The sequence below is a fragment of the Pseudopodoces humilis genome, chromosome 4 (genome assembly GCF_049639895.1).
Source record: "Pseudopodoces humilis isolate 2021_Gansu_Grassland_sample_001 chromosome 4, ASM4963989v1, whole genome shotgun sequence".
In the NCBI taxonomy this organism is placed as follows: Eukaryota; Metazoa; Chordata; class Aves; order Passeriformes; family Paridae; genus Pseudopodoces; species Pseudopodoces humilis.
This window is the reverse complement of record NC_142203.1, coordinates 29,897,359-29,924,303: the sequence shown is the minus strand read 5'-3', so window position 1 is coordinate 29,924,303 and position 26,945 is coordinate 29,897,359. Positions and strand designations below refer to the sequence as shown.

The 26,945-nt window shown below is 47.2% G+C and overlaps 1 protein-coding gene across 3 annotated transcripts; it reads left to right on the top strand.

Annotated features, from left to right (window-relative positions):
• Window positions 1-91: 91 nt before the first annotated feature.
• TMOD1 (tropomodulin 1) lies at window positions 92-26,801 on the top strand. Of its 3 annotated transcripts, none has more exons than XM_005529958.3 (10): window positions 92-219; window positions 10,367-10,530; window positions 12,342-12,498; window positions 15,785-15,904; window positions 18,798-18,887; window positions 19,344-19,474; window positions 21,043-21,150; window positions 22,693-22,836; window positions 23,276-23,420; window positions 26,582-26,801. In XM_005529958.3, exons 2-10 carry the CDS (start codon window positions 10,411-10,413, stop codon window positions 26,644-26,646), a joined length of 1,080 nt encoding a protein of 359 aa, XP_005530015.1. In that variant the 5' UTR covers window positions 92-219; window positions 10,367-10,410; the 3' UTR covers window positions 26,647-26,801. The 3 variants fall into 3 exon arrangements, with proteins under 3 accessions (XP_005530015.1, XP_087910107.1, XP_087910106.1); XM_088053980.1 differs by lacking the exon at window positions 92-219 and adding an exon at window positions 600-617; XM_088053981.1 differs by lacking the exon at window positions 15,785-15,904.
• Window positions 26,802-26,945: the final 144 nt, after the last annotated feature.

Genomic DNA, 26,945 nt, shown 5'->3' with positions numbered 1-26,945 from the left:
CGGGCGGAGGGTAAGGACCGACCAAACCGTGTCCCGGGGCGGGCGCCGAGCCGGGCGCAGCTGTTCTCGGCCGGGAGGGGCGGCGGGGCCGGCCCCGCTGAGTGACGGCCGGGCCGGGGCCGCGGCCGGGCCGGACCCCCGCCCCCGGCAGCGGTGGAGCCGGCGCGGCCAGAACGAGCCGCCCGGGCTCGGCTCGGCTCGGCACGGAGCACGGGTGCGGTAAGCGGGAGAAGGGGCGGCGGGCCCGGCTCGTATCGGGGCAGAATATTTGTCCGGCACCGCGCGTCCCCGGCTCGACAGAAATAGCGGCCTCCGCTGCCGTCCGGGCAGCTCCCAGGAAAGGGAACTGCTTGGTGCTGGGTCGCCTCCCTGCTGCCTGAATCTCTGCCTGCCTGCACACTTGCCTGCCTGCCGGGAGCCGTGCCCGGAGGTGGGGGCGCTGCGCCGGGATGCGCGGAGCCGGCGGCGGGCGCTGCGGCAGCCGGGGATCTCCGGGCTCGGGGCGGCCGAGCCCCTCGGCGGGCAGGCCCACCGAGGAGGCACTGGGATGCGTGGCAGCCGGCAGCGCTCACGCGTGTCCGCGGCAAATCCCGGCGGGGATCGGCGGTGCTGGCACGGTGAGGGGAGGGGGCTCTGCATGGCACTGAGCGGGTTGCAGAGGGCACCGAGAGTTCTTTTTTACTGCTTTTGCTTGCGTTTGTAATCCAGGGAGCTCTTTTAGGGGATGGTTTTCCATATAATGGAAAAGCTGTGCTGCTTTTGTAAGGAAAAAATTACCGGCGGAAAGGTTCCTTGCGGCCGTGTGTTGTATTTACCTTGATCCTACTTTCTGGGGCTTGAAATAGTCACTGTCTTGAAAGGCACTGCCTATCCCGAAGATAGTAGTCTTTCTTCACTCAGATGGGCACAGCTTCTGTCCCCACTTGTGTGCTCATCTCTTGCCCTCTGCTTTTTAAATGGTCATAGATGTTTTGCTGGGCAGAATTCATTGCCCTCTGCCTCCCTTCAGAGCCAGCTGCTCTACCCGTATGTGGAGGTCCTTTCTACTTGCTTTCCATCTTTCCTTGAGCCAGAAGGGTACTCAGCCATGTGACTGAGGTTGTTTTTAAGTGCTTTTAATATTTTTTTTAAAAAACCCTTTCTCATGTATGACCTGCCAGATCATGCAGGAGCCAAGAGTGACTTCTTAATTTCTCATCAAAGAGACAAGATTTATGCTGAGAGGTGGCACCTTATCTCAGACTACCTGATAGAACAAATACTGGACAAGCTTTTTGGGCATGCAACCCCTACTATAAATTTCAGTTTATAGTAGTGAGCTCTTTTACCCTCTTGAAAGGAGGAGCTGGGCTGCAACATTAAAGCCAAGAACCATCTTGCTCGCACTGCAGCGCCCAGAGCCAAATGCCTTTTGCTGTGCTGTAGAAGTGTCTGCGCTCTTGTCTCTTGACAGCCTCTGTACCTGTTGCCCTAATGTACTCACAGCTGGGTATTCCAACAAGCACACTGCATCACAGGCTCACTGCTTCTCATTTCAAAGTCTCTGTTTTCCCCCTGTCAGGGCTCTTCCCCCACTCCTCCTTCAGCACTGCATTGTTTTCCAGCCTGACTCATCTTGTTCTTCTCCACACACTTCTCAACTGTGACGGTCTGCTGCCTCTTCTCCAGATACTGTGGTTTTGCATAATTCTGGAAATATGTTGCTTACCCCCCTCCCCCTATAGTGTATTTGGGAAAGCGAAACAGATATGGAAACTGTCTGGTCTATCTTGTTCCTGATTTTCTTTGCCCAAGTTTTACTTTCATTCACCCAAAGAACCATTTGATTTATCTTTACAAAACATCCTGAATTAACCTTTTGTAAGAAGTACCAGTCCTCTGTTGCCAGATGCATGGCTCCTATTCCCCAGAGCCATGTGTGTTTGTCTGTAGTGTTTGCAGATGAATTGTTATACTTTTCTGTGTGCTGCTTCACTGTGTTTCAGGTGTGTGGAGTTTTTGTGAAAGCACAGGGCAGTGATCAGCCTTCTGATTTTTTTTCTCTATAGTTGACAGTCATTTGCCCATCATGAGCTAGGAAGACTGCCTTCACTTCTCTGTTCAGACAGAGACCTGTAGACAAAATCAATCAAGTCTTCACTTGGCAAAATTACCAGGCTCTTGGAAGGAACAGCCTGGACATAAAGTTGTGTTCCATGACTCCATGGTGCTAAATACCCTCATGTTTTTGGGCACAGAGATACAACACAATGGGAGGGTCAGTGGTTCTCTAGCCCATCCCCAGCTCACAGCAGACCTCTCCTTGGATAGGGAGGTTCTGGCTTCATGTGGCCTCTGTCTGCAAATCCCCGAAGACAGAGATCCTCCCTCCCTGAAGCCTTGCCTTGGAGCGCATCACCCTCCTGGGAGGGAATTCTTTCTACTTCTTCATGGTGAATGAGATAAACAGAGGCTGTCCTGGGTCAGACCAAAGTCTGTGCATCTCAAGATACTCTGGCTGGCAGCAGCCTGGGGAGAAGCTTGGAAGCAAGGTTGCAGTGATGCTCCCCCAGAGCTCTCCACCATTTAGGCTCTGTGCAGTTTGGTAGCTCTCCCAGCTGGAGCTGGTTTCTTTGTTTCTGAAGGGCTTGTGTGATTGTGTGAGGGTCTTGCCTCTCTTAAGTGCCTTGTTCAGATTTGGTGCACACTGTACATTGCATACTCATTGGTCTTGGAACAGTGCTCATTTTGCTTCAGTGTTAATTAAGTATTAACCTGTCTGGGACTTATTGGCAGCACCTTGGTGGGGCATTTCACTGCCATTCCCTGTGCTTCAGCCACACTAGCAGCAGGGTGAGATTGGGCTGTGAAGACATTCATGTGTTCGCTATGCTTTGGCTTCTGACAGTCTGGCAGGGCTCTTTTATGGGACATGGCCATTGCCTGTCTAAGGATCTGAGGCACTGCTCAGTGCAAGACAAGAACCTTTCTGCTCCTATGTTCACAATGCACCCATCAGGTTCCCTGCAGAACTAGAGTGTGCCACAGAAACAGGGATGTCCATCTGAGGACTAAGAGAAAATCAGGCAAGAAACCCAGGGTCACTTTCCAGAGGAGACTGTGCTGGCTGTGAAGCTGCCAAGTGGGAAGGGTTCAAGTTACAGAGCAGGAACTGCGTGCAGAGTGTCACTAATGACTCAAGTGTGCCCACATGCTTTTCACAGGGATTAGTAATTAAGCAACTGAGTGCATGCCAGGTGCATGACAGAACCTCACTCCAAATAGGAGAACACATAACTGTGTTTACAAGTGTGTGTGTCTTAAAAATACGTGAAGTGGGGGAAATACAGCTGGGATGCTTTGTATTTGGGCTTTGGCAGATCTTGGCCTGGTCGCCAAACATTAAGGCTATTTGCTGATGAGGAAGACTGCTGGGTGAGAGCCAATATTGAGTTGTGTGGCTTGCAGGCTGCAGGAGTATGGACAAGAGGAGAGCCAGGAGGTACAGGCAATTTCTGGATATCGGGTTAGGAGTTGGGTGGGCTGAGAAGACTGAGGAGAGTGCAAGCAGTGTGAGACTTTCCTCAGCACTAGAGGATAAAGGGAGAGGTCACTTAGCTGGAGCACAAGGAGCCTTCCCTAGTGTGTGCATGACCTCAGACAACAAGCTGTTTGCTGTGGAGCTGTCAAGTGCCAGGATGGGAATGTCAGCTCTGACTAGGAATGAAGCTGCATCATCAGTAAGTCTTGCCTATGGCCTATTGAACTTCACTGCTGCTGGAGTCTGGGTGGTTACAATAACTCCAGATAGTGTTACGTGTTCTGCATGGCTGGTATGTCACTTCAAGAGTCAGAAGTCATGTACTCTGATAGATCCAAAATGCCTTCTTCCAGATGTTCCCTTTCAAATATGAATTTCAGGATGTCTTAGACTAAGAGTTGCTAGTTGGGAGGAAACCTAGATCTTCCTTGGAGAAGTTTGAATTTCCTAAAGGGGCAGCAGATTGGCTGTTGTATTTCCTTAAGTATGAGCCTTTTGCAGGGAGGCTGAGTGCCTCAGTCTTTCTTGTTGATGGCTGACTTGCCTGGAGCAATGAGATTTTGTGCTCTGCTTTCTACATCTCACATGGTGGAGCTTCTCACCATCCCCTCTCTTTTCTTTGCTCACTCTCCTCATCCAGGACATGAATTTTTTTTTTCTTCTTTAAAAGTCATTTCCCTTTAGGCAGCACGTGACTGACTGCAATTGGGTCCCCCTGTAGCCTTTCCCACTCCAGGCTGAATAAGTCCAATTCCCTTTGCTTGTTTAGCTTGGAAAGACCTGCCTTCTACTAGTGGACCTCAAATTGCATGCATCATCCCAGCTGCATGCTCAGTGGTGATAAGCAGAGGTTCCCCTTCAGGTCTCCCATTTGGGTCTCCTGGCCAGATACTTTCTAATGCAGAAAGTGTGTCCAAGCCCAGAGCAGAGTCTATCAAAAATCTTCTGTAGCTTTGACAAGAGTTTTCATCATCTTGTACATTTAAGGTGGTGATGCAGAGCCCAAGCAGGCCAACAGTGCTTGATGCTGCAGCCTGGGTGTGTGTTTATGGCTTGCTAAAATTATGTTTTCCTCTCTGACTAGAAAATGAGATCTTCTTGAAAAGGGATCTACAGAAATGTGCAGGAGGCCCTTACCTTTAAGGACTGGCCTTAGGCATTTATATTCCTTTCATTTTAAGGAGAACCATGTTCATTTGGAGTGGAGTAAACTTTTGAATATCTGTACCTCAAGTGCAGGGCTTGTGGTCACTTGCAAAGCCACTCTGGTTGTGTCTGCAAGAGAAGACACTACCAGAGAAGACCTTGGACAGTGGGGCCAAGGTGTGATGTTTGTACCTGTGTGCTGGCAGGAGACACACCTGTACCAGCACACCTGCACTGACTTCCCTCATGAGCAGGGTAAACAGTGGTCGCAAGCACCCAGCAGTGAAGACTTCTGTTGTGTATGGCTGTGACCATGATGACACTGGGGATGGGTCCAACTCCTCCTCTGCTCTGATTTCCTAGTGGGTTTTGCACAATTTACATAAATTCACATTTTTAGATGTGGTCTCAGTAGGAGCTGATGCTCATCTATCCCTGTGTTGCTACTGGATCTGGCCATAATTTGTTGGCCATTTTTTGAAACTGCAGGGAGCTGGCTATATTTGGTTGCCCAGTGATGCAAAAAGCAGGGTTGACCATGGAGTTACCAGCACCCAGTGATATTGGGATGCAAGCTTAGGGTTGGAAAGTTGTCCCAGGAGTGGGGAATCAGCAGATACTCACTTTCTGGTGGACTGGTCTCCTTCATCTCTACATCCCCACTGTGCCTGCTCCAGCACTGCATGTGTAACATCTACCCCTTCTCTGAGTGCTTCTGGTACCTCCTGCCTTGCTTTAAAGCACAGTGCAATTTCCATAATTTCCTGACTCTCAGCCAAAGGAGATTTCTAGGCTGACAGACCCTTTGCACACATGTGCACCTTCTCAAGAAATTAGGGTCTGAGTCCTGCAGGAGACTTTGTTAGCTACTTCATTAGCTACTGGCTTTAAGGTTTGTCAGAGGACTGACCACATAATAGAAACAAGCTGGAGCTGATTTGTTCCTCTCATCTGCACAGCATGCATCTGGGACCTGCACCTGGGTGACTCATTGAGATTAAAGTATATGCACAGAAAGTACCTAGCTTCTCTTAAATTTATAGGAAATGGTCGCTTGAAGTATGTATACTTCCCCCCTCGAAAAAAACTCAGAGCCTGGAATTTATCTTAAGTTATACTGCAGTCAAAGAAAATAAAAAAAAAAAAAAAAGGTGACTGTAGCAACTATAGGGGGGATGGTTGATACTAACTGGTTTGTTATTTTTATACTGCAAAAGTAATAGCTCTTAGATAGAAGTTTGACTCTGATTTATACTTAAGCTGTAAAAAAAAAAAAAATCTCATAAATCAAAACCCTGTGTGAGTCAAACAGGAACAGTTTTCAAGCCATCCCTCATGCTATGAATTCTTGCCTTCATTGCCCCTTAAATACAGCTTTCATCCTGAAAAGACTTCTGCCTTCAAACTTGGCAGTTTTCTCAAGAATCATCAATAGCTTGCTGATCACGCTTGGCTACCTCCTTATCCTAAAACCCAAGCCTCATGGTCTATTTTCACGTTTCAGAGCACAGAAAAGGTTTTGCAGTAGATTCAAGGGTTGTCTAGGACGAAGATGTTAATTTTTTCAGGCATGGCTCTCATTCTGTGACAGAGTACACAGAATTCCTGTCCTCTGCTTTTGGTGGTTGTTCAGTGTGGCAGTGACCAGGCATGCCCCAAACTCTCCCATGTGCTGAGCCTTGGGCATGCTGCTGCCAGTGCAGAACCCCAGTCAGGGTTGGCTTGATAACAAAATTTATCCCTGGAAATTCCTGCACCTTTGCTGAAGTTCTTTGCTCTTTCTCCATTTTTCAAGAAAGGAAGTGATCTCTGTGCTGTCCTGGTGTTGGCATGCTGGTACACACGGGAGGTTGTGCGGGGAGGCGCTGGGCTGCCCAGCACAGCGTGCATGACACAGCACTTGTGCCTTTCACTGTGACATTTTTGTATTTTCTTGAAACTTGTCTTGCTGCTGTTCCTGTCACTTTACCCAGGTCTTCCTAGTTTGTCCTTTTTCCTGGAGCTGTCGGATCATGGAGGGATAAGCCAGCAGACCCTTTGACTTGGCAGGATGGGTGCTGTTCCGCAGCCTCCCCAAGCAGCCTGCTGTAGCCTAAGCCCATTGCTGCCCTCCCTGCTCACCCACCTGAAGAGCACACCCAAGCAGTGATGCCTGCCCTCGGCAGGGGGTGAAACACAGTGGGCCCACGTGGGCCACTTTGCCGGATGGGTTTCCACCGCTTCCCTGTGCAGACGTCAGTGCTGCTCTCAGGTTTCAGCACCCCAAAAAGGTCATGGTGCTGCAGGGGGCTGTACCAGTGCAAAGCACTGGGGAAGGACTATTTCCACTGTCATACAGGATGCTTTTCATTTGTTTGCTCAGCATGTTTGAAGCCTTCAGAAAGAAACTATTCTATCCCCCTCATGATTAGAAATGCCACTTAGTTTGGTTTGGGTTTTTTCCCCCCTGTATTCATAGTGAGAACAGTAGATGACCTTTTATTATCTCACATCCAGTTAAATTTTTCTCCTTTAACAGTTTTAATGATTGTTGTGCATTCCAGCCTGTGTGCTCTTCAGACTCACCAAGTGCAAGTGCTTGGGCTGTGTTCCCATGTGTCTGACAAGTACTTCAAACAAAGAGACCTAATATCTTGTTGTCTTTGTAATCTATATGTATTCCGATGTTTTGAGGACTTAATTTTGCAACAGTGTCAGTTTTGTGCAGTATCTGTATATTGCACTTACATTCTTTTGTCATGCTTTCTTAGTTGATTGAATGAAGAGTGGTAGGGTTAATGAAAAAGAGTGAGAACTCAAGTTGTGCTGAAGGATCTTGTTTAGTTTGAGCTCAGGTGAAGTCTTGTAGTCTGGCACAAGTCAGGGAGAACTGAGGCGGTGTTTCAGTACTCTGTATAGAAGAAAACAATTACACTTAGGCAGAATTTACCTGCTTTCTTATCACTGGCAGTTCAAAACCCTCTTGCCATTTACAGCAGATGGGCTGGTTTGCTTTTTCTCCCAGCACTCATTAGCAAGATAGGGTTGAAGAGGCCTGGGATGTGGAGATAAGGGAGAGCCAGCGAACATACTGGTCCTGGAGGCTGTGCTGGAGGACACAATGCTGAACGGCTGGTTCTGCGGGCAGGGGAGGAGTACACAATGTCCTGCTGCCACGGGCAAGGCTGGTGCTCCTGACGAGCAGTCCTCGCAGCGTGCTCTCTGCAGGAGATGTGCGGGGCACCAGCGCTGTCCAACTGCACCAGCAAGTCTGGGAGGGCATTGTGCCCCTCAGCACCTCTCTTTGGGGTGTGTAGCAAATTAAATTCTCCCCACGGGGATTTCAGCTGCGTTTCAGCAGGCTCTGCACCTGTCTTCAACCCTCAGGGCCTTTGCTATATGCAGCCCCAGCTTCATATCTCTGCGAGATACTTTGAAACCTGAGGCGTTTTCCAGAAGCGTTGCCTGTGTGCACTGACATCCCATGTCTGTCCTGCCTTTTGCCTCTCGGTGCTGGGTGCTGACATCTCTGTCCTTCTGGATGGAGGCAACAAGGTCACCCTGTGGGGCTGCACTCTGCTCCCAGACAGGCCCCTGCTTGCAGTCGTGCCTGTGTTCCTGGGAAGGGTCTGTGTCTGCCTCTGGTAATAGTTGTCCTCACGTAGCCAAGACAGATATTGTTATATGTGTGGCAGGTGTGAGTATTTTAAGGCATTATAGAGAATTTAGCAGCCCTGGGTGGGTTTTTCTTTGCCTTTCTGCTTGGTTCTAACTCCAGCTCCTTCCACAGAAGAATGGTCAAAACTACATATGGCACATGAAATCCAGGCTAGCCGTGGCTCGTGCACTGCAATCTAAGGCCGCAGTAGCACAGCACATATCCAGATCTGAGTCCAGGCCTCTTTTCTAGCATCTCCCACATCAGTGTTTGTGGGTAACTGCAGTTAAGGCTCTGCCCTCCTCTATGCCAGCAGGAAGGGCAGGCTTGCAGGGGCTGAGCTGCTGGACATGGCTCGTAGGCTGGCCCGGGTGTGCCTGGCAGCACAGGGAGCCCTGCACTGAGGGCTGCAGGGCGCTGGTGGAGCACAGGGGTGTGCGCTTCCTTCCACCTCACTCAGGCAGAACCACATCGCTCCTGCTTCCTCTCCACCCTCTTGGCTGCCCTCGGCTCCCGTGCCCACAGGTTGATGGCTGCTGCTTGAAGCAAACCAGCCCAGTGGAAAGCTGATTTTCACCCTCTCAGTTCCCAGCTGAAGGAAGCCTCAGGGGCTGTTTCTCCCATCAAAAAGGCACCATCTCCTCAGCGCTTCACCTCCTAAGTGGCGAGTGGCAGGAATGTGAGTGATCCAGGAATTGCCATCACACTCGTGGGGAACCAAACGTCTGACAAGATGACAGTTTCTAAATTTAAGGGCTTGCTGTTGAGCAAGCATGTGTGCGTTACTGTGCCCTTTTGTGACCAAGCTAAAGATAATTTTCCTATCTGAAACAGCAGCTCTGTGGTAACTTGTATAAGGAAACTTCTCCACTAATGAAGAGTGATCATAAGAGCATAATCTCTCCTGAGGGGACAAGCAAAGCTGCAGAAATGTGATTCAGGGTAGGGCTCTGATGCTCCACAGGAGCTGAAAAGACCATTTATAGAAACTCAAAAGATGTTTGGCTCCCTGAAAAATTCACAGGCCTTGCTGTCATTTTTAATGTTAATGTCACTCAAAAGAATAGCAAAACTTAAAGAAAAGTCACTTTAAATTATCTAGAACTCAGTATTCTCTGCAAAAACAGCCAAAATAAAAAAAATATAAATGTACAGACAGCGCTGTAGAGCAGAGTTGGAAACACTTTTGTGTGTTGTGCTGAGTGTGCTTTTAAACCACCTGCATACTTTAAACACATTGACCTTTGTCTCTGCAGTCTTTTTGCTTGCAGAGGTCTAGTTTCATACATGTGATTGTGTATGGCACATTGTATTAGGAGACATGGGCCAAACCTCGGGGTCAGCAGGGATTATCCAGATAGACCATTTACTTCTCTTCCTGAAGGATTGGTTTAGAATGTGCAGTAGCACACAGGCCAGCTGCTTAGCTGGCAGCAGTGCAAACATGTGTTGTCTCAGGAAAGGTGGGTCACTAAATAGCACATTTAACTGGCAGCCTCCTGAACCTGAGTGGATAATACTTCCTGATCTCCTTGTGGTTTTAAAACATGGGAAGAAGTGCCATGCACAGTAGCCTCGTGGGGGTTTTCAGGGCTCAGAGGTACTCAGTGGCGCTACAAATCTGTTTTCCCATCTGGTAACAGTGTTATCTGGAGTGCCATGTGCAGGGCGGTGTTTACTGGGGGCTTGTACGAGAGCTGCATACTTTATGAGTTCTGGTTTATTGTCCTTCAAAGAAATAAATGCCTAGGACGCTTCATTAACATCTAGCACTGCTTGCAGAAAGACATCCCTACCAGCCAGGGTCCTGTACAAAGAACTGCCTCAGCCCTGCCCCATAAATCCGTGATGGGGCAATGTGTTACTGCGGTTGCTCCACTCTCACATCCGTGGGTGATTACGTGAGTGTAGGATATGAATGGGGGGCCCTGAGTAATCTTTTGAAATCAGCTATGCTTTAAGAATAAATCTGCATCTCTGGGGTGTTGAGCATTGCCCAGCCAGGCAGGCTGCAGCATGATGCTTCGTGTGTTCAGTGTTAACGCTTCTTGTTTTCATATCAGGTTCTGTGACACCATAAAAGTGAGATCCACGACACTTCTCTAAGATGTCTTACAGAAAGGAGCTAGAAAAATACCGAGACCTAGATGAAGATCAGATCCTTGGAGCACTGACAGAGGAGGAGCTCAGGAAATTAGAGAATGAACTGGAAGAGCTGGATCCTGATGTAAGTAATTTTAAATTGAGACGCTAGGTAGTGAATCTTAGCAATTGTGGGGGAGTGGGCTGCATTAGTAGTCTGTATTTCAGTGGGGTCCTTTGCAGAGCCTGTACTTGGTGCAAGAGTGGAGGAGACTGCTGCAGACACATGGAAGAATTTTTTGCCATCGGAAGCACAGGCTACATGTGTGTCTTTGTTTTCCTGCCCTTTTCCCAATGTGACAAGCAACTATGACTTGCAGCAGCAATATGAGCCAGTGCTGGTGCAGGGCAGTAATCCTGTGGAAAATGGATCTCTGTTCCCGACCAGGCTACCTTGGAGGGAATGTTTTGCAAGTTGCTTGGTTTGAGGGTTTTCTGGGGGGTTTTTGATGTTTTGGGTTTGGGTTTTTTGTAGCAAACTTCAAATGGCCTGTATTTTCCTCCATTTAGGCAGAAATCCAAATCACAGAGTTTTGAAAAGTGGGACAGATTATTTTTAGCAACATCCTAGCATCAGCAGGAGCATGCAAACATGGGGTCTGTTGGTGCCAAGCTGGTGAAAGGTTTTTGGAGCCAGCACTGTCCTGTTGCAGGGGATGTGCAGAGCCAATTGGCAGGCCTCTGGCTTATGCCAATGTTACTCGAGGAGCTTGGGCACTGCCAAGTGAGAAATTGTTCCTGCAACATGCAGTTAGTGTTTCTGGGGTAAGTGATGGGTGGTGCAGATTGCATCATCAGTATTTTTAATTGCAATGCAGGAAAATATTTGAGAGCTGGCAAGCTAGTTCCTAGGATTAAGCTGGTTATGGGCTGGTTACAGCTACCTCAGAAGACACAGGGTCAGGCAACATTCTGTGAAAGATGAAGAAAGGTAGAATAATTATGGACATCTATCAGTGCTTGAAAATTGCATAGTTGCCTCTCACAGCATGAAGCCTGTGGAAGCAGGATGTCTCCTATGCCTCCCTGCTTGTGCAATTCACACACTTCTATGTTGTCCTCCAAGGTTGTCTGGGTCTAACTGCTTCCTATTAGTAATTTTCCTTCCTAGGCTTTTCACTGATACAAATCTAAATTATAATGAACTACTTTTATCAGGTAGGCATGGAAAAATCTGTGTCTTGTTCAGCATCACCTTGGACGTCTTAAAAAGTAAATGTCGACTTCTACCCAGTAAAGCTTTAAAGAACATGCTTAGTGTCAAATCTGGGAATAGTCTTACTTACTGCATTAAGGCTGTTCTATATTTAAATATAAGCAGGTGTTTACGTGCCATATGTGTCAAGCACCAACCAACTTCCCGTGGTGGCTTATGTGATTGAATAACAAGGAGGCAGCTTGAAAAAAGGCTCAAGTTCACAGGGGTTTTGCTCTGCTACCAAGTGGTATCTGTGAGACCCTCTCTGTAGTTTTGTGATCCATTATGAAAGGCAGAAGAGACTACCACAACTCTCTGATCTGCTCTGTGAAAAATCATGAGATTTAACTGAACTGATACTGGTTGGGATACATGGGACATTGTGGGCACTTGGACAGACTCATAGAGTGGGGGGAAGATGGCTGAGAGCCTCCAGAAAGAAAGGGCTGGAGCTGATGTTTCAGAGAAACATCCACTGGACAGCATTTGAAACTGAAGGAGGGAAGGAGCATCCATGTCTTGGATGATGTGGGAATCAGTGGGGCTGGATAAAAATGGCCTTTGACACAAGGAGAAGAAAATTGTCCAGCAGTGTGGAAGAAGAGTGGTGCAATGAGGGAAGTGTAGATGGGACAATGTTTGATGGATGGGGATTGTGGCCTGCAGAGATAACCTGTGTTTCTCACCTCCATGTCTAGAATGCGCTGTTGCCAGCAGGGCTCAGGCAGCGGGATCAGACGCAAAAGCCACCGACTGGCCCATTCAAAAGGGAGGAACTTATGGCCCACCTAGAAAAGCAGGCAAAGGACATTAAAGACAGAGAAGACTTGGTTCCTTTCACGGGTGAAAAGAGAGGTATGGTCATCCTTTGCACCATGCTGGGTGCATCACAATGAAGGTGCAGTGGGTGCACGGCAGAAGGGTTGTGTTGTACCTGTGTTGATGGAACTTCCTTTTGACACCACTGGGGTGGTAAATGTGTTCTCTCTGCTGTCTATCCCCAGCCCGGGCTGGCTGATAAACCAGGGTGTGCCCAAGAGGTCTCTGTATTGGCTGATTTGGGCACCACCTGATATGTTAAGTGCTGGACAGAAGTTGTACCACTGTGCAGCCTTCTCCCATCCCCATGCCACTGCATCTGTATCAGGTTCTGAGATAGAAATCATCTGCCATCTTCTCTTGTTCCTCCTTGCCCTGTTCCCCTGTGAACTCCTCATGTTAAGCTCCATGTTTCACCATTGCTGTTCACACTCCATCCCGACACTGTGAGCTTCTCACTTCAGAGAAAACTCCACAGTTCTCCACAGCTGTGATGGGGCTCAGCACTTCCCATCTAGTTTTCATCATGTCTTGACAATCCTAGTCTTGTTTCCCAGTCTCTTGCAGGCTGCTTGTTTGTCTCCCTGCACCATACCCTGCAGCAGCTGCTGCACTCCTGCTCTGCATAGCCCTGAGACCTGTGAGCAGGGGTTTTCCTCTGCCTCTTTTCCCCTCCTTCTGGCATCTTTTGCTGTTCTCTCCTCTGTATATGAACCATTATCCAAGTGACTTTCCTGCTCCCTTTAGAACTCTGAATATCATCTGACATGGGACATGATCTGGTCAGTCCCTGCCTCTGCATTCCAGGAGCTTCTCAGCAGCTTTTTTCAGCTCTTGTGTCCTTCTCTGTACTGCGATCCCCCTGCAGCAGATCTGGTTGTGTGCTGTTCATACTAATAGTTGCCCTGTATGAAAAAAGAAGAGCATGAAAATGTGGGCGTATGAGCACGTTTCCTAGCTGAGGCCTTTCTGAAAGGTGCCTCCTTACTGACCCACACAGCTCTCTCAAAAAGAGCTTGTGTAAAATCTGTTCATTTAAACCTGAGGCGCTATTTTCAGATTTTTAATAAATAAATAAATAAAGCGGTCCTTGAGGGAAGTAAATGTGTAAACTGAGTACTATCAGGAAGACTGGTTTGATACCTTTCAGATGTGCCACAGTCCAGTATTGCTTACCCACCTGGCTAGCCCAGAAGGTAGAAGCAGTGTTCTGCAGGAGTCAGAGGTGTTTCAAATGTATTAAATATATTTCCATTTGTAACACACTCTTGAGCGAAGATGCTGCTTACATTGACTGTGAGCTGGAGATGGTAAATTACATATTCACCGCTGTGATGAAGCTTTAAATAAATCACTGAGTTTGCAGTTTATAGGGTGATTTACTAGTTTGCCATGGGAGGTGCTCTCCCTGGCCATGCTTCTGGGCAGTGTGGGAGCTGGGGTGTGCAGACATACTGTGTTATGACATAAAGTGTCATGCATTGTCATCATCATGCACGCACAATTTAATTTAAAGTTCCATCTTATAACAAAGCATGACTGAGATACAAAACCCTGAAACTTAGAAATTGACTGAAATTAGGTAATTAAAATTAAACTAGAATTAAACCCCAGAAATTCTGACGTCACTGAGGTGTCAGAAGGAGTTACTGCATGACAGCAGAATTAAGTTTGCCCTGTTTCTTGTGTTCCCTGCTGGTGCTGCACACATCATATGGTACATACATTTTGCCCAGTCATGCATCTGGTGGGACAGGGCAAGCCACACCAAGCCAGGGTAGACATTTTGCTGCTGAGTACCCAGAAGATGCCTGGCTGCGCAGGCACATGACACTGCCTATTTTTGTGAGAGCAGCAGTGTCCCAGGAGGCAGATTCCTGCCCTCTCTGTCAGAGTGGCAGCGCACAGGGAGAGGATGGGAGCAAAAGGCTGTTTATGGCAGCTTCCATTTTGTCCCAGGAGACCCTGAGGTGCAGTTGCTTCTTCCTTGAGGCTAAATTTAGCCCCTTTCTGCATATGCCTGAGCAGCAGGATTGTTTCTCCCTTTTGGTGCCGCTGACTCTGGTTTCAGAGAGGTGACAAAAATAGTCCTGGCTGGCATGCTAGGCCAGGCCTTTTGCAGTCGCTATCTCTGCAGTGATCCGGGACTATTTTAGGGGAGGGGACTGCTCCAAAATATTTCCAGAGTCTTCTTATCCCTGTCCCAGCAGTGCTGGATTTACCCAGAAGACTGCTCCCTGCTGTGGAATGTTGAAATATCACAAGCCTCTCTCTTTTCTTTTGGGCAGTCACAGGTTGCCGCCGTGTTGTGAAATCCCAGACCTGACCCACTCTGCCTCTGAGAAGAATCTGCTGCCCATTGCAGGATGAGCAGTGAGGAGCTGGGAGCAGCTGTGCAGGACCATCAGCCCTGTCCACTACCCCATGCGTCCCGGGATGCAGCCAGCTCTGGCAGAGAAGGGGCTGTGGCTTTCCCAGAGATCACCAGGGGCAGTGGGATGGGGGACTGGCAGGGAGCCCACTGCCCTCAAAGCTCCAGTCTCTGGTCCTTGTGGGCACCCCCCTTAGGAAAAAGCTAAGATGACAAGTTTGCATTACCAGCTGGAGCTGTAGATTTGCACCTTTTTATTGTAGGGAATAGGCCTGCTTTTTGGCCTTTTGCTGTCCAGAGAGATAAAGCACAGGGGTCTCCATCTGGCATGCTCTTTGCAACAGGGTTGAGCTAGACTAGCTGCCCTAAGCCTACTCCTCCTTGCATCCCATGCTCACTGAAGTGCTGTCCCTGCCTGCTGCCAGAGCACTCCACCACCTCTTTTCCACCCTCTTTTGACTAATGTGCCATCTGCCTTGCCAGCAGGCACTTGGAGCTAGCAGCAAGAGGCGTCTCGGTGGCAGGACTGATCCTACACAGTGCTGGGTACAGGCTACTGTCCTCTCTTGGCTGATGGCAAACCTCCACCCCTTTTGTGCAGCCTTCAAAGAAGGGAAGACCTGCAGGGTCAGGCTGTGCATGGCTTTCTGAGTGCTGTGCTGTGAACAGCCACCATCCTGTACCAGCGTGCTGCTGGGCTCTGTAGATGCCATGCTGGTGGAAGGGCTGAGCTCTGCAGCTGCCCCTGTCGGGCACATCTCTCCGTCCACATCGCAGCAGGACTCAGACCAAGCTGATGGAAAAGGATTCCGTTTCTCTTCTGATTTCTCTCTTGTGCCCCCTCTGTCCTTTCTACTTTTCAAATCTGACAGCATGGAAATGCATCTGCAAGGGTAGCTGTGAACTGGGTGCTGTAGCTGTACCGAGAGTGACCTTGCTTTGCATTTATAGGGAAAGCTTGGATTCCCAAGCAGAAGCCAATGGATCCTGTTTTGGAAAGTGTGACTCTTGAGCCAGAACTGGAGGAAGCCCTTGCTAATGCCTCTGATGCAGAGCTCTGTGACATTGCTGGTAAAGTATTTTCACAGTAATTGGGGGTGCAAGTTGTTGAACTTCTAGGGATTTTTTTGTTCTTTTGTGGGAAGTGAGCTACTGCACTTTTTCCAGTGTATCTAAATGCTGTCAGTTCTCACAGAATTTATTTACTTGTTTAAAAAAGTTACTCTCAGCCTGTGTGATTTAATCAGGAGTGCGGACTAAAGCTGAGGAGGAAGAAGAAGAGTTTATCTATGGAACAGTATGTGGTTTGATCTCTTCCTTTGTCTCTACCACTGACTGCTGCTAATTCCAGTCTGTACATTCAAGAGCACAGCTTTCTTCAAACCAAATCGTAGGAAATAGTCAAGCAGACCTAATGAGAGCTGGATTTCTTGTGCAACCCTTAAAACATCTGGCAAGTTATAGACGTCTTTCAGTGGGAACTCATGCCTGTTAAGGAGTTTTTCAACACATTTTAAGTGGTGGGTTTCTCGTGATTTGTGTTGTCAGACAGACAGATGACAATATTGGTATGTTGCTGAAGCCCGTAGTGTGGACTTAGCTCTGTGCTTGTGATAGGACATGCCTTGGCCAAAGGAACACATGGACATCCCATGATGCTTAATGAAGCTCAGATGTGCTCTGCTGGTTGAGCAGTCAGTGAATATTTCAATGATACTGGCTTAGGTTTCCATAGTCCCTAGGAGTATTCTTCTTCCTGGAAGTCATTAATAAAGTCTATAGAATAACTACACCAACTAGACATCTTCTGCACAATAATACCATCTTTTGGCTTTAGAAATGTGTTTCTGCATTAAGGCTCCCAAATATATGTACCCTGGCAAAGCATTGCATCTCTGGATTTTGCTTTTTTACTTTTGATCCTTGAGTCCTGTACAGCCCTAACTTATAAAATCTGCCTTTCTAAGCTCCAGATCTGTGCAGCAATTATTGCCCCACAGAAATGATGTTCAGGGCAGCTCATTCTACAGTTGCTGGGAGAATACACTTAAGTGGGAGCAGGAGTACTGCTGTGACACAAATTGTGCTGAAACTTCAGTATTGACAGTGACAGCCTTGCTCCTGGCTGTTTAGCAGGATTCATTTAGCAGGAGCTCATTTTGCTCCTGCCTGTTTAGCAGATGTCATTGTGAGCTGTGGTGTGTTGCATCCCTTCCTTGGCAAGACCAGGAGGGTGGTCCCCAGTAACCCTGGAAGGGCTCCATGCCTCTGGTCAGGTGAGGGAGACAGAGGGGTGTCTTTGCTCTGAAGCCTGAGTTCCTTCAGAGAATACACCATAAACACCAAACTTAGAAAAGAGTGTGTCACTCTTGTCACCAAACTTAGAGTGTGTCACTCTTGTCTGCCAACACAAACTTGGGCCCCCAAAATGCATGGTCATTACAGGAGATCCTTGCCTCTCTCCGCAGTCCAGATGCTCACGCTCCTGGTTGCTGGGGAGATTTCATTATCCAAATAAACTGTGATTTTGGAACTATCTGTGTTACCAAAATGCTGAGCCTGCAAATTACTTTTCCAAGCTGTGTTGCACCCCTGAAAACCCCATCTGCAAGTAAATGTCAGAGAAAAGGGCCAGCTAAAATACAAACAAACTTGAAGTGCTTGACCTCACTAAGACTTTCAGATGGAGACTACTTGGCTCTGTGAGATCCGGTTGGGAATGTGCTGGTGGGCATAGGGAAGTTCACTGACACACTTTGCTGCTGGCTGTCCAGCCTGTGCAACCCAGACACAGCATCACAATGAGCTGTCACCATAACAGATCCTATTCTTGTGCTGGGCTTCAAGGATGCCTTTCTCCTGCAAATTCCAGCCCTTCTTGACCAAAGCAACAGAACATGGTAACAGGCTGGTACCAAACAAATCTAAGAAGTGCCTTTGTGGTGGCGTGCTTGGATTTTAGGGAGAAATTTGTTATTTTCACAACTGAGTCTATCCAGAGACCAAGACTTGTTCAAATGTGTCTGTTTTAGCAAGTATTCATGTATCTGCATTTTTCTTGAGAAAGTTGTATAGCTATTTAAAAAAAAGTTGTTGATTCAAAAATCAGTTTATTTTCAAACTTGATCTTTCAGTGTGTAGCAGGGTTATTTTTAGAAACAAACTCTTTATCCAAAAGTTCCTAAGCCACTGATTTCTTATTGGTGATTTGCAGCTGCCAGGAATTTCACCAGACCCCCCCAGACATGGTTCCATTTCCATTTGCATATTGGCTTTGCAGCCTTGAGTCTGAGAGACACAAATTGGCTGAGTTTGGCTTTTGGGCTCTTCCAGCATTTGAATGGTGTTCATACCACCGTCCTCTACATCTTGACCAAGCCAACAGAGCTTTAGTTTCTCACAGTGTCACCTTCCAAATATACCAAGTTCAGATATACCAACCCCAGGCTGCTGTTGAGTGAAAACACAATGTGTATTGCTGTGCTTCGGGTGACAGCCACTTCCTCTCTGCCTTGGGGTCAGCTCCATGTGGGGCACAGCTCTTCTCTAAAACTTCTCCAAAACTGGGCTGTGGAACTGTGTGGCACATGCCTGGTGAGCAAGGGTGATGAGGATGTGCAGGCTTCTGCTGGACTAGGCCATTTATACTAAAGCCTACCGGTGGAATTTTTTGGAGTTTTTTCCTGTCTTCTCCTCATTGTTTTTGTGTGATGCTGAGTCAGGTAGGCTACCGGGAAGCTTTGAATGTTTGTTTGTTTTCCATGAGATGATGTTCCTCTTCTATGGATCAGACTCCACTGGAATAAACAAGAGAGCACTCTGGGGCACTGTTGTATATTTATGTCAGCTGGGGGGCTTTGTTCTCTCTTTGTATGTTTTTTATGTTTGCACAGGGAAAGGTAGTGTGCTGTGTCTTTTCCTGGCTCTGGAGCCTGCAATAAGTCATGTTCTCCCATTTCTGTAGCCATCCTTGGCATGCACACCTTGATGAGTAACCAGCAGTACTATGAGGCACTGGGGAGCAGCACCATCGTGAACAAAGAAGGCCTTAACAGTAAGTGATTTATGTTAGCAGGCTTTGAAGCTGCTAGCAGAGGCAAAGTGATGATTATTTTTAGGTGGGAGGTTAGAGCTGTGCATGTCAGAGCAGCCTGTGATTGCTGGGGCCATCTATGATGCATCCTTGCCCTGTGCCAGCCAGTGTAGTCTCAGCCACTTCCCTGGTGCCATCTGGGAGCCAGTGCAGCCCTGGGGACAGCCCCATGCATGCAGTGGGCCTTCTGTCACCCAGATCTGGACCTTAACAGCACATAGCAGCAGGCACTGGCTGTCCTGTGCTGGGTGGCTTCTCATCTCATGAATGTTTGTCAGGTCATGCTTCCATCTCCCATGCTTCCATCTCTCTCTCATGCTTCCATGTCTCCACTTCTGGAAGAATAGGAACACACTCAGAGAAAAGATAGTGCTGCTCAGGGTGCTTTCATTTTCACATCTTGCTTTTCACTTGCAGGTGTGATTAAGCCTACACAGTACAAACCAGTTCCTGATGAGGAGCCAAACTCAACAGATGTGGAGGAAACTCTGAAACGAATACAAAGCAATGATCCTGACCTTGAGGAAGTCAACCTTAACAATATTATGGTATCTGTTCCTTTTTACCCTCCTCTCTTAGTAACAAGACTAAGTATCTGATGCACAGAAGGAGACACTGAGTCTATTTTTCTGCACAGAGCAGTATCATAACACTGAATGTAGCCAGACAAGAAACACCAGTGCTTCCCATCTCCACTGTAGGCAGCAGAATGGATTGTTACCTGCTGTGGGACAAAGGCTTGGGATTGGTAGCAGGTGGATTCCTCTAAGTGCCTGGAAAAATGGAGCTGTGTCAAGGATAGTTCAGGGAGACCCAAAACTGGCTGTTTGGTTAAAGCCATTTTAGGTTGCTTTAATGACTTAAACAGTGGAGGGCATGTTGATGTATGTCATAAGATGATGGGAGGAAAAAGGTTTCATAATCCAGATACTTGCCATGAAAATATGAGGAAGCCACTGTTCCTGCAGGTGTCTTTGTCTATCTCCCACCCATCCCCTCTGTGGACTCTTTCACTTCTCATAGAAGGCAAGTCAGGACATAGCACCACTTCTTATGTTGCCTTTGGGACACATACATACATACACTAAAAAATACAGTTTCTATTTTGTGGGGTCTGTTAAATGATGACACATAGTTAAACAGCAAGAACACGGTTAACTGCATGTGCACATCAAAGACGTTTTTGCCATGCTACCCACACCTTTCTAAAACAGAAATATTTTTATTTTAATGTGTTTGATTCAGGCTAATGATGCCGTCCCTTGAGGACACAAGGATCTGGCAGGCAGACACTATTTTTGTGTGTTGAACTCATGACTTTGGGATGGGGTTTGGAGAACTGGGGAGTGACAGTGCAGATTCTAAGCTGCTGGGTGCCATGTTACAGCTCTGTGGATGGCTTTGAATACAGATGATTCCACATGGTGGGATCCAAATAGTGTGGCAAGAAGTCCAAGGTGAGGATGCCACTTATAATTTTAGGTGAAAATTTGCACATCTGAAAAGGGTATCTAAAGTTCTTCATAAGTTCAAAATACTGATTTTGAAGGAACTCAGAAAAAGCAGCATGGATTTCTTTTTATCTGGGCTGAGACATAGCATGGCAAATGTTAGCCTGTAAGATGTATAAAGCAGTCAGGGGTGTCTGTGATTTGTGTTACAAGGAGATCATTTCAGGCCTTCCTGGATTAGTTCCCATAGGTGGAAATTTTCTGAACATGACATGAATGTGTCTCAGTGCTGCCATTTGCATCAGACAGCACAGGAGCAGTGCTTTGTAGGCTCACGGATCCTGGTTACAAACATCCCCACAATGCCTGTGTTTGTAGGTAGCTGAGTTTCTGAGCAACTAAAGAGCAGAGATGTGGCTTCAAATCAAGGCAGTGAGCTTTCAGCAGAATAAAAAATAGGATGAAGACATTGCTGTGCTTCTTAGAACATGCTGGTTATAGCAAGAGAACTTGTAAAAACATTTTTCAACCCCTTCCCAAATTACTTCAGTGCATTTGGTAAGTTGACCTTGATGAGAAGTTAAAAGCATCTTTTTACATGTATTGCATATTCATTGCATACAGATGATTTGCCTAACACATGCTTTCTGCATTTCTTGTCACAGAATATTCCCATACCAACCCTAAAAGCTTTTGCGGAAGCACTGAAAAACAACACGTACGTGAAGAAATTTAGCATAGTTGGGACCCGGAGCAATGATCCTGTTGCTTTTGTAAGTACTGTGAGTACTTCATCATCCCCTTGATGTGACAGGAGCTGTTCTCAGGCAAGGTATTTTCAGCATTATTGTCTGACTGCTTCTGCACCTTGTGTCATGTTTCTACACCTCTGGCTGTTTGCTGCAGGTGCTTCAGTTTCAGGGGCGCTAGTGGAAGCCAACAAGACAGGCTTTGGTTCCTTCACCTAATTTTTCATCTGAGGAGGTTTTAAGGTGCAGTCCTTTAATCAATCCATGCAGTCTCGTATTTGTCCTCTAGTATCTCCTGGAAGAGGAGCATGAGACAACAACAGATGTCCCAGTGGCATCTTCTAAAAGCAGTTTGTCTTTCTCCCTGGAGATTTGTTTCTGTTGGTACAAAGGTGTGCACACTGGCTGCTCCCCTGACAAAAGTCTGCTCCCGCTCTCTCTCATATATTCTTTGTGCAGACATGTGCAGAAGCAGAACTCTGTATCTCCTAGTGTGTGACCTCTGTAGGTGATAATGGGTCTTTCTGGCTGCTGTGAGCCATCTTAAATATCAGTGAGGACACAGAGAGGAGCCAGACATTCTGCCTGGCTTTCATGCTGCCTTTGAGGCTGCATCTTTGCATTATTCTCCAGCACCATTGCAGTCAGTTTTTCCTCTTAGTCACCCAGGCTACCCCTGCCTAGCTATACACATACACACACACAGAGAGACAAACACAAACACATGCACACCAGCTTCCTGCTAGAAAAAGAAACTTTCTGGAGGGCAAGTACTGCTCTTAAATTACTTGAGGCACTCTGGACTGGGGAAAAAGCCTGTGCAAGCAGGACAGGCGCTGTGTCAGAGCTTGAGGGGTGCTGTGCTGGGCTAGGGGAGCTGTGGGGCTAAGTGCTGTGGGTGCAGGTCAACCCTGCCATGTGGACATCACCTTCTGGTCCTTTAGTTTCATGATGTAGATGGATCCTCCCTTGCAGTTTATTTGAAGTGACATGATCTAATCAGGTTTGGGGCATTGCAAGCATTCCAGCCACTTCTTACCCACTAAGGGAAGCAAAAATGATTTATATGGCTGTGATGCTGCTTGGGAGGACACCTTGGATGTGGAGCACCCCTTGTTGTTTGAGACAGGTGCTCCTCTCTCTGCATGTTTTAATGGGAAGCATCTCAACCCTGTCCAGTGCAGGCAGGGACTCATCAGAATGGAGGCAGGGTCAGTGCTGGCCAGCATCCTTGTCAAATCATGCTGGCTTTTCAGAAGAGGGATGGATGAAGCTGTCACAGGGCAGCTGCAGGTGTGGACTATCGCCTTTTGGGGTAGCCCCAGGTGTTTGTCCATGCTGTGGTTTTGCTGTGGCCTCCAGCATGCTCATGTTAAAGAATCCCCCTGCAGCAGCAGGGAATGCCCTTCACTCCACAAAGAGCACTTCCATCTGGTGGCAGTGAAACTGCACAGCACATGGGATCCTCTAGGAGTACTCTGGAGGTGAGGGAGCACCCTGCTGCCCTGCGGTGCTCTGCCCCTGCCTGTCTGACTGCCAGCTCTTCCTGCCCACCTTTGTCCACAGGCCCTGGCAGAAATGTTGAAGGTCAATAGCACACTGAAGAGCCTGAATGTGGAGTCAAACTTCATTTCTGGGTCTGGGATCCTGGCTATTGTTGAAGCACTCGAGGGCAACACGTCGCTCGTGGAGCTGCGCATTGACAACCAGGTAAAGCGTGTGTGGGTGACAGTTCTGGTCAGGTGAACGTGGCCTGTGTGTGGGGAACTGAGTGTGCCATGATACAGGGGCAAGTGCAGCTCCCCAAGAAACCCAGAGCTTGAAGGAGCTGAGCTACGGGGAATTCCGAGTCAGCTGACTGAGAGATCAAAATCCTGGTTTCTTCAGATGTCCATTTGCTGCTAATCTGTCCAAGAAATAAAGTCTTTGGGCAAAAGGACATCTGAGAATGTCTGCTGGAGGAGTTGGAGCCTCTCAGTTGTAGTGCGTGCACAGGAACAGGCCAGTGGTTTGTTTTACCAGCTCCAAGTCAGAAATGGACACAGATCCAGAGAAAGATCTGCAATCTCCACCCTTTCCCTCTAAGTGCTTGATTTGAATCACCCTCTAGCTTGAACAGCTTGCTTTTTATGTTTTCTGTTTTCAAAAGAGTCAGCCCTTGGGCAACAAAGTAGAAATGGAAATCGCAAACATATTGGAAAAGAACACCTCCCTGCTGAAGTTTGGGTACCATTTCACCCAGCAAGGTCCCCGGCTTCGCGCCTCCAATGCCATGATGAATAACAACGACCTGGGTGAGTCAGGCTGGCCAGAGGCTGGGAAACATGGGATGGTCCTGTGGGCAGGTCCTGCTGGGATTAGGGCAGAACTGCTCACATTAAAGATGTGTATGAATTAGAATGTGCCTCTTGAAGGGCCTGATGATGCTTTGCCCCTCAGGGAGGAAGGCAGCCTTCACCAGCTGGTTCCTTACTGCAGCTGCTGTCAGCCAGGCAGTGTTTTTTGCAATAACAGTGGGTATTGTTGGGAAAGAGCAAGAGCTGCTGATGTGGTTCAGTAGAGCTTGTGATCCGGCATGTGGCACGTGGGCTATGAGCTGCTAGTATTTGTGATTCCTGCCAACTACTTGTCTTCCTCCAGCTTCATTCCCACTTCAACAAGGAGATGTAAAGCAGTCGAGTTGAACTTTGACAGCAGCTAAGATTTGGCCCATCCCTGTCAGCAAAACAAACAGGAACTGTTTCTAGGGATATGTGGGAAGCCACGTGGCTTTGAGTTATCTGTATACCCTCAATGAAGTGATCAGAAGTGCTTGTGAAGTAAAATGTGGGCAAGTCTGCAAACTGCCATTTCAGCCAAAGCATGTGGCAGAGCCTTTCCATTGCTTGGCTACAAGCTATGTAGAGCACTGGAAGCCAGGCCAGGAGAGCAGTGCTGAATGCAGCTAACACACCCGCCACGCTGTACTCAGCAGCTGCCAGAGCTAGGCAGAAAATAAAAATTTGTTGCGCGTTAAAACCAAATTAAAAAACACTAATCTTGCTTCAGCTGGTACTGTGCTCCTAGGAAGCACAGCCAAGCACAGGGCTATGTGCCAGCTCTTCAAGGATCACACAAAATACTCAGTATGTAGTGTCTTGGTTTGAAAAGACAGGTGTCTGCTAAGGAAGGCAGGAGCATCCCTTGAAATGGAAAATGTAAACCCCCTCCCTTCAAATTATTATAATTTTAAAATTAAGGGGCTCACTGGCGAAGATATGGAAGTATGAATAACATTTCTTTACTAGTATATAAATTTAAAAAAATCAAAAAGACCTACAACTTAATAGGGAAATTAAAATAAAAATGCAGTAGTAAAAAAAAAACCACTGACAGAATACATGACACCCTGTTGATCAGGGTGTTGGTAGCAGTCCAATTAAATGGTGGGTGCAGTCCTCCTGCAGTGTCAGACGTGGTTCTGTTGAAGCAGTGATCCTGTAGAAGGGTGTAGTTTTTCTCTGAAGGTCCAGTGGTGATGTAGAACATTCTGGACTTTCTCTGGGAATCCAGTGGAGAAAGGCTGACTAGGTTGTTCTGAATCTCAGATTATGTCCAGGTAAGAATGTTTGGTTCCTCCACCTGGGTGGAGCATCTCACAATGGGATGATGTAATTTTATCAGTTATTTATCAATCCATTAACAGATCCCCCTGGAGGGAGGATGGGCAGTGGAAGAGATAAAGAACACTGCCATATCTAGTTTTAACAGCTGGCCCATTATCAGAAGAGATCCCCCTGGGGTTATGAGGGATGGGTCATGGAAGAGATGAACACTGCCTCACCTGGTTTTAACAGATGGTAATAGAATACATATTTTGGTTACATCTTGCATTGCAACCTAAGACACCTGGTCACTGGACCACTGCACTGGGAAAGGCTTGTTGCGTTCTGGGGCTGTAGGATCATGTCCAGGCAGGCTACAGCTACCAGCGACCCGCATGGGACTCCCAACGAGACAGGCTTCTGCTCAGGAAACCATTTATTCAACACAGGAACAGACCCAGAGACAGACAGCCCCAAACAGAGGCAGGGTGATGGGTTTTGTAGGACAGAACCAGGGTGGAGTTTAAGGTCGGAACTAATAGGAACACAGCAGGGGAGAAACCCCAGGGGCTCAAACCCAATCAGAACTCACTGGGCTGCCGCCCCATGAGGGGTTTGGGGTGGAGCAAATCTTCCTGGGCTCACAGGGCCCTGAGGCAGAGGAATGGAATCCACTCTTCCTGGGCTTTAAAGCCACACCTCTCACTTTAACAGTGCTTATCTGAAACTAAATCTTTGCCTCCCTGGGCAGGGGGCACCTCACAAAGGCTTGCTATTTTCTGTCCTCTGGAACAGAGCATGGTTTTTAATGGCTCTGCAGCACCTGGCATTCAAAGTAATCAGCTCATAGATTTTAAATCCAGTGTTTTGACTGTTCCTGCTGTTAAGAGGACGAATACACAACTTGCCTTCCATGTAGGAATTGTGTATTTTGCCTCCTTGACCACTAAGATCTGCATTGGTTCTTGTTTGCAGCTCGTATTCATTGGTCTGATGGTCTCTGGCAATAGCATCTCAGCTCAACACCTGGACAGTGTATAAGTAAAGAAAAACTTGCTTTTCCTCCCTGTCAGCAATAGCACTCTGCTTGTCCTCTGCTCCAATGTTCTTGCCTATCACATGATGCTACCAGAACATGGTTTTGGTCCCATAGCTTCCGTTCCCTGAGATGCTCTGTGTGAACTGACTGTGAAGACTTTCATGTTCAATCTCTTGAGCTAACTTCTGCATCCTCTTTATACAATTTTGTTCTGCGTTGTTTGTTTTTTTTCACACCTTTCTTGGAAAGTATGACCGTAGGTGTCAAGAGGTATAAATGAACTTTTAAGACTAGGTATGAGACTGTTTTGGCTATGTTAACCATGATCAGAGGACTGGAGCCAAATGACTTAGGGTAAGAGTTTTGGGGTGGGTTTTTTTTGTTTGTTTGTTTTTGGTTTGGTGGGGTGTGGGGTTTTTTTGTGTTTTTTTTAAAAATGTATTTATTTATTTGAAAAGGCAGATTTTTAATTTGAAAAACTAGCAAAGGAAAAACTGACATCTGTTTCCAGCTGTCTCTCCAGCAGTCAGATGATGTGCTGGACAAAGTCCAATTACAAACTGTGAAATATAATTAGCTACAGAATAAGGGAGGTAAGGCTGAAAGTAGGTTCTGGCCTTAAAAATGCACAGGGAGAAAAACCTCATCTTCCTTGATTTTGCTTTGTAAGGCTGTGCTGGCTGCTTAAGGCAGGAATTCAGAACCTGATGCTATCCTGTTTCTTTCCTGGCAGAAAGTACATCTCTCAGCTCCATTCTACAGCTGTTAAGGCAAGCCTGCCATTCACATTATCCCATTGCCATGACTGACTCCTTTTTCTTTTCCTTTTCAGTGAGGAAGAGAAGACTTGCAGAGGTGAACGGGCCTATTTTTCCCAAGTGCAGAACTGGAGTGTAGTTCCTGGCTGTGGAGGTCATTCCCAGTGATCTGTGCTACACTGTGGAAATCTAAAGGCAATAAGTGCCTTGACAGAGTATTTGTGGTGCCTCTGTTCTGTTTTATGCACTAACAGTTGAAATTAAATAGTGGCTGTAGTTTTTATGAAGATTTTATCCAGTAGGACTGTTGATGTTTTCTGTAGAGCTGGAAATTATTCAAGCCAACGTGTCAATTCTACACAACCTCAGCTTAGAGTACAATCCAGCGTTAAAGGGGATTAATTTTTCTATAAACTTACTGCACGGTTTTATAAAGTT

Bases quoted from the DNA above. Each gene is read 5' to 3' on its own strand.
- TMOD1 (XM_005529958.3), top strand. From the start codon at position 10,411: ATGTCTTACAGAAAGGAGCTAGAAAAATACCGAGACCTAGATGAAGAT. The intron at 15,905-18,797 runs GTAAAGTATTTT...CCATTTCTGTAG, and splicing joins AGAGCTCTGTGACATTGCTG to CCATCCTTGGCATGCACACC. The intron at 23,421-26,581 runs GTGAGTCAGGCT...TTTCCTTTTCAG, and splicing joins GATGAATAACAACGACCTGG to TGAGGAAGAGAAGACTTGCA.